This window comes from Amphimedon queenslandica, unplaced genomic scaffold (assembly GCF_000090795.2).
Source record: "Amphimedon queenslandica unplaced genomic scaffold, v1.1 AMPQUscaffold_13512, whole genome shotgun sequence".
Classification (NCBI taxonomy): Eukaryota; Metazoa; Porifera; class Demospongiae; order Haplosclerida; family Niphatidae; genus Amphimedon; species Amphimedon queenslandica.
Genome location: NW_003546252.1, coordinates 558,725 through 565,761, shown reverse-complemented (window position 1 = coordinate 565,761; position 7,037 = coordinate 558,725). Strand labels below are relative to the sequence as shown.

Genomic DNA, 7,037 nt, shown 5'->3' with positions numbered 1-7,037 from the left:
TCACCCCAATGACTGTAGGCTGGGGAATGGTCTGGGCAGCGAGACTATACCCTAAGGTACATGTACATGAAGGCATAAGATAAGGCTAAAGCCCACTACCTGACTCACACAAAATGGTTTCAATGAATTAAAAATGGTTAATGACTTAAATAAGTGGTTTATTATTACCACACCATGTAAACTACTTTGCTGAATTTAATAGGTGAAGTGTTAATAATGCCATCACTCACTTCCAACGCAATATTCACAGCAACAATAGCCATCACTCATCAGCCTAGTTTCTTCCTCGATTAGAATTCTTCGGCAAGCTAGGGGCTTTACTCTCACTATAGGCTCTAAGCTCAGTGACTTGACTAGACAGTGACTGAGTGAGTCTCTTCAGTGCAATTGTCTGGAGTGAAAAATAATTAATGGGTGTGGTAAACTGATAATAATTTTTGATAATAGAACAGTCATGAAATTATAAATAGAAAATAAAATAAAAGAAGCATTATGCATGAAGTAAAATTTTAGCCAATTGTTGCCTCTTCTAATTTCTTCTGAATGTCATTTTGAAGATTAAATCTGATTTGACGAATGGTTTCACTGTTACTAACTTTATGCTGATCAGCATGAGCAGGAATGTTGATTTGATCAGTAATATCACAAACACGATCGCAAGACTGAGTACTTTGAGTAGCAGTATCAACAGGATCATCGAGTTGATTAGAAGCATTAATTGATACATTTTCTGTGAAATTAAAAGAGTTTTCGAGTGTCTGTGTGCCAACAGACAATGTTGGGGATGAGTTTTGTCTTCTCAGCATTTCAGTAGCGAAATCAGTTCTACCTTTCATCAGTTGCTCTGTCAGTCTTTCTCTGTAATGGCTGGTAGACTCATCCCCTTGTAGTATGACTTCAGCAACCCAGTCTCCTTTATCACTGTGTGCTATTAAATAAAAAGATTATTCATAAGTTATAACCGGGCATCACACAAATGTTGGTGATTTTAATCACAAACTGCTGTTTGATAAAATAAAATTCAAAAACGCAAAGCACTACCATAAATTGGATAATTCTCAACGGTTACAAAATACAGAATGAAAAATTTAGGCATTGGAAATTTTCATATGCCGCTTATTTATCCCAATATATTACATTAATAGGTGAAAAGGATATTAGTAATTCTAAATTAAGCATGCCTCACTGCTATGCAAAAATTACCATCATGCAAAATAAACCAGATTTATGATATATTGTATACCATAATATTCATAACAGTTAAATTCATAAGCATTACTCAAGATTTAATTTTAGTTTGGGCCCACAAGCTAACATTTGTACAGAATTTTAATCTTGTGGCGACTGGAAAAAACAATCAGAAAAAAATTGAGAAAATTAAGCAACAAATATTCTTACTTATTGCAATGGTCAAAGCTGAAGCTGGTCCACAAATGAAATCCTTTATCAGCCCACCAGTAATGACAAGCCACATACAATTTGGTCCAATATAAAATGAAGAAATAGCATGAAATGATCTCAATGCAATGTTTTCATCAGGTAATGAAACCTATGATAGTAATGATAATATAATAGTGAGTTATGACCGTATAGTAGGCTAGTAGCAAGTAGGGGATGATACTTAATATTTGTGATTGGATTTTAATATGGCCAGTAAATTTGTAATCATGTGCTACTGATACCGTATAGCACAAAAATTTGGAGGGACAAAAATTTGGCTAATTTGGCGAATAGAGTTTCATTCGCCAAAATAAAAACCGCCATTTTGAGCCTTTATACGCATGCTCAATGGCACGTGGCCACTAATTCGCCAAATTAAAATCCGCCAATAACCAAAATTTAGCAATTCGCCAAATTTTACTCCCTCCAAAATTTCCGGCTATACGGTATGGCACTAGGGTGTAAAGTAATGGCACTACTTCATGTACAAATATGTGTACCCTGAGCATGTATTGTATGCCTTTATAATAGTACAGGGACTTTGACCTGATTTTTTAATAGCTTTAAAAATTTGTTAAAAATCCGATTTTGATCCGAATCAGCTCAAACTTTCTATAAAACACAAGTACACATATATGTATCAGGAAAATTAGAAAAATGGAGAATTCTCTCTTTGTCATTTTAGGTGAAAATTGGCTAAAGACTCTGAGTACAGGGACTTTGGCCAAATTTTGAACAACTTTAAAAATTCATAAAAAATCCAATTTTGATTCGAATCAACTCAAACTTTCTACACAACATAAGTATATGGATATGTATCAGAAATAAATTTAAAGTGAAAATTCTCTCCTTCTGAATTCTGGTAAAATTTGGCCCAAGACTACTTGTACAATGTATATACATGTACAGAGACTTTTGAGCTACTTCAAAAATTTTTGATCAGAATTACAAGTACAAGATGATTTATTGGCAAAGAATTAATATAGGCGATTGGCAGATTTATGAAGAAATTGCCAATATAAAATCTGCCATTTTGTTTCAAACTGAGCATGCTCAATGTCACGTGGCACAAAATTGCCAATATAAAATCTGCCAATTAACTTCCACAGGCAAATTCCCCCAAATTTACTCTCATGAATAAATCATCTTGTATGGTATTTTATAACTTGTATACATTTGTAAATGCATTATTTACACAAGAATTTTGAATTAATATCTCACTTTTTTCCAAATCCAGTCTCTGGTACTCAATATCCAACAGTCATTGATGTGATCATTGTCTTCATCTTCTCCACCCATCACTAGTACATATGATTGGTCTCCTGTACTAAAGCAACAACTGGAATGACTTCTGCGACCAACTGGCCAGTCAACAAGAGTAAGAGGATCGGATAACTTGACCCATTCCTAAATTAACATATAACCATAATACCGTCACTTACATTGTATTAGCAAAAATAACATTATATCTACGTGTCATTGTGCATTAATTACGAAACGTATAATTATATCTATCTGTATAATCATTTTACTCGTACATATGTCTAATGCACTAACAATGCACTCAGGGTTTCCTACAGGATTTTGGCATAGTACTAAGCACCTTGCCAGTACACTATTACACAGATAGAAATTTTTTTATACATGTCCAAAATCCATGTATACATTTCTTGTATCGCACAAAAAATTGAGCTAATTCTGATCAAAAATAAATTTTTCAAGTTTTCAAAGTTGCTGTCAAAGTCCCTGTACTCTAATACGTATGGATGGTGTCAGGCCAAATTTCATCAAAATTCAAAAGTAGAGAATTTTCTTTTCATATTTTTGTGATACATATACACATGTACATATAAATGCGTAGAAAGTTTGAGCAAATTCCAAACAAAGTTGTGGATTTTAATGAATTTTAAAAGTTACTCAAAAAATGGACCAAAGTCCTCGTACTAAGAACATAAAAAATAAAAAAAACAAGATTGAGTAGGATTCCGAACGACCAACGAAAATACGAAATTAAAATCCTACTCTCGTGACGCAAATTCTACTCTACATTGTACTCTTAATGTTATTATTTAAAAGTTATGGATCACCTTAAAATGTAAAGTAGAATTTGCGTCACGAGAGTAGGATTTTAATTTCATATTTTCGTTGGTCGTTCGGAATCCTACTCAATCTTGTTTTTTTTTATTTTTTATGTTCTTGTTTGTGTTGATTTTTTTATAATATTTATAATATTTTTTCAGTTGCAATTGTGATGCTTCGATTTTACACAAACAATAAGTTTCTTTATTATTGTTGTCATTGTTATGATTTTACAGCATTAAGTTATGAGGGACAGCACTGATTGAATTGAATAGATATGGTGAAGGAATATCTACTATACTGATGACAAGTGAAATGAATACTATAGTCTTGACGTGAATCCTTGTTCAAGAAGCTCTATGTTCCCAGCAATCCTGTAGCTATTCCTGCAGGTTCTTCCTGTTGTCAAGTTCATATATATATATATCATTAGTATTATAACATTAATTAATTGTTTTGTGTTTTTGAAATAAAATAATTCATTACACACTTGATATATGCAAGATTAATACCTTCTCTTAGCTGGAAACCTCCACTAAATATTGCAATTTGATTCCAAGCATAGCTAGCCTAGCTAGGTAAAAAAATACTTGCTGTTCCCAGTTCTGAGATCTGAGCATGCGCGACCACGCCCAATTTTTTGGAGCACATGCTTCTTAATTAACAAAATGGCGGCATGAGGTAAGCTGGTGCGATCCAACAGTCACAGTATCACTTCTTCCTTTCTTGGAGAATGATTCTAGGGGACAAGGACCTGTGCATACCCTGTTGGAGTAGAATGGTATAAGAATTAGCCTTCTATCACCAGGTAAGACTGATATATCGACCGACAACTGGATTGACAGGAGATCATGATGATGAAGATGAAAAAAGGTGGCTGAACAAAACGGCCGGTTTGCAGATTTTTGATTTTTCTTCCAGAAAAGGTCTAGAGCCACGCTAGTGGTACCATTGGAGTCCTCTGGTCAAGATAAGGTCCTCTAAGAAGTCTGGTAAGCATAGGAGCTCGTTTTCCCGGTATAGCAATTAGCAAGGCTGCAAAAGTCGTGGCAGCCATTTTGTTTGGGGATGAATCCTACTTAGTAACGCTACCGCGTTACTAATAGCAACACAGTAGCATTACTAAGTAGGATTACCCCACTTCAAAATGGCTGCCATAACTTTTGCAGCCTTGTAGTACAGGGTCTTTGGCCAATTTTTGTCAAAAATGACCAGGTGAAATTTCTCAATTTTAATATTTTTTTCTAATACATATACATGGACTTATATTGCATAGGAAGTTCAAGTGGATTCTGACTAAAATTGTTTTTACAAATTTTTGAATAAGTTCAGTGCTCAAAAAGACATGTACTGGTACTATTGTGGTGCTTGTCAGCTCATGAAGCATGCTGTTTTGTTTAGCTCATTTTGTGGGAACACTAAATTCACTGCATATACACTGTACATGTACATTTTAGCCATAATATTACTTGTTTCTTACCACAATCGTATCATTGATTGTACTGATATAAATGTCACTGGTAACTTCATTGTTAATCCTTCCACCAAACACTACTGCCTTGTTGTATGATATCTTTGTCATTGTTAGTGTATTCAGAGGAGGTGGCTTCTGACCGGTACTATCGGGATTTACCCATCTACCTAGAAATAAAAAAGATTTATGTTACATCATTTAACAATTTGAATGAAGTGCTATACTACATTAACTTTGCAAAGCATCATTACTATCAAAATTACTCATGGAGCTGTTATATTTGTACATCTGTTACTACATGTATCTCAATAAACAAGTGCAGTGACAGTTATTATTTTTGTTATCATAAAAGGAATTGATTGAAATAACTAAAGAGTTTAATGTGACAAATACCTGATTTAATGATAAAGATGTGTTGCTCGTTATTCCTAAAAAGACCATTGGTAGAGTCAACAGCATAATCAGTGTGAGGTTTAGGATTAGAGGGACAAATACCATACCCACCAAACACAAACAAGGCGTCTTCACCATTATATATTATATGAATAATCCCACATGCTGCTTTTCGGGTTGGAAACCCTTCGTCCTCTCTGACTGACGTCGGGGAAACCTCAGACCAATGAAGAGTGAGAGTATCAAGTAGACTTACATTGTTATGGTAACAATTATCATGGCCACAATCACCTCCAAAAAAGTATATCTGTTCATCAATCGGTGTACAGGCATAACCAGACACACCCAGTGGCGGGCTTCCTTTCGTTGGCTTTTGACTCCATTGGCCAGAGTGTAAATTAAATATATCTATAATTGAAGTAATCCTTCTCTTTTCTGTGCTGTCGTGTATGCTAGGTATCTGCTCCTGGTAGCCTCCCCACAGGAACAGACTATCCTTAATTACAACAGTTGAATGCCCAGCTCTACCATTGGGATAATACTGTGATGGTGACCTGTGAGGGGAATCGAGAAGGATTAGATTAACAAGTTGCATTCAATACCTTATCAATGAAAGCAACCCTGACTTTGCTTTATATACTAGACCTAAATCTAAATAAAAATGTCTCATTTCATTCACTTAAACCAGAACCTTTAGTCCTTTACCTTTCCTGATGCCCGCCATCAAATGAAGTAGGTGGAGTGAGTACAAATTTACCCCGCCCACCAAATTAGAATAGAATGTGTGCACTGCATCATCTGGATGCAAATGATGGACATGCATTTTTGCAAGTAGATATTCAATTCTTCATTAATTTTATATATTCTTAAAATCCCTAATTAAATTTTTATTTCAGTTTCACATCTACAATGGTAGTACCATTATTATTAATAATATAAACTAAAAAAAAAAACTGAATAGAGACGAATAAAGTATTCAGTACTTATTTAGCTAGCATAAAATTCAAACGCTTATTAAATTTGGCAAATTTAAAGTTAGATTTCACAATTCATACTCTTTTTAAAAATCTCCCTGTTCTTCTTCAATTTTTGCTCTATCTTTTGCTCCAATGCTTCCTCTTATTCCAATAGTTTCACTGCTCAGTTCTCTTGCTCTTTCATTCCTCATACTTTCAACAATTGCTAACAAATGATCCACTGAACTGCGTAACTCCTTCACTTCCTGAGATACTGAACTGTGTAACTTCTTAACTTCCTGAGATACTGAAGTGCGTAAGTCCTTCATTTCTCCTGATAATGGTTTGATCTGAGTATTAACATCAGCTATAGTTGCCTGTGTTAATTAATTAAAAGTAAAAAAGAAATGAATTCACTCACTGGAGGAGGCTCAGATCCTTCAGTCTTTGATTCAAAAATATAACCAATCAGCTGCTTCAAGACTCCTGACTTGTTTGGGTACATTGTTTGTTCTTGTTTAATGACAATATATTTTGCTACAATTTTTTTTAGAAATTCTTCCATTGGTAGTATGAATTCAACCTATTGATATTGTAACATAAAAATAATTATGCTATATTATAATGTTCATACTCTTAGAATTAGTCTGTAAGTGTCAGCTGATTTTCGTATTTTTTGAGTGTCACCAACAGCT

At 34.2% G+C, this 7,037-nt stretch overlaps 2 protein-coding genes and 1 long non-coding RNA gene across 5 annotated transcripts in view; all 3 read right to left on the bottom strand.

The window, feature by feature from the left end:
- The window catches only part of LOC109588465 (uncharacterized), a 4,446-nt gene extending 4,034 nt beyond the window's left edge, over nucleotides 1–412 (bottom strand). For all 3 annotated transcript variants that reach the window (XR_002188175.1, XR_002188180.1, XR_002188177.1), the window contains exon 1: nucleotides 231–412. This is a non-coding gene — a long non-coding RNA (uncharacterized LOC109588465). The remainder of the gene's footprint in view (nucleotides 1–230) is intronic.
- Nucleotides 413–462: 50 nt separating this feature from the next.
- On the bottom strand, nucleotides 463–6,217 carry LOC109588458 (F-box/kelch-repeat protein At1g51550-like). Its single transcript, XM_020004629.1, has 7 exons — nucleotides 6,092–6,217; nucleotides 5,989–6,037; nucleotides 5,387–5,940; nucleotides 5,000–5,160; nucleotides 2,662–2,847; nucleotides 1,399–1,549; nucleotides 463–928 (listed from the first exon to the last, which is right to left on the bottom strand). The coding sequence occupies exons 1-7, from the start codon at nucleotides 6,207–6,209 to the stop codon at nucleotides 510–512; spliced, it is 1,638 nt and encodes a 545-aa protein (XP_019860188.1). The 5' UTR covers nucleotides 6,210–6,217; the 3' UTR covers nucleotides 463–509.
- A 229-nt stretch (nucleotides 6,218–6,446) lies between these two features.
- Nucleotides 6,447–7,037, bottom strand: part of LOC105316393 (transient receptor potential cation channel subfamily A member 1 homolog) — a 15,775-nt gene continuing 15,184 nt past the window's right edge. The window contains exons 15-16 of the mRNA XM_020004252.1: nucleotides 6,764–6,925; nucleotides 6,447–6,719 (exon numbers count right to left, since the gene is read on the bottom strand). Coding sequence (XP_019859811.1) covers nucleotides 6,447–6,719; nucleotides 6,764–6,925 — 435 coding nt within the window. The remainder of the gene's footprint in view (nucleotides 6,720–6,763; nucleotides 6,926–7,037) is intronic.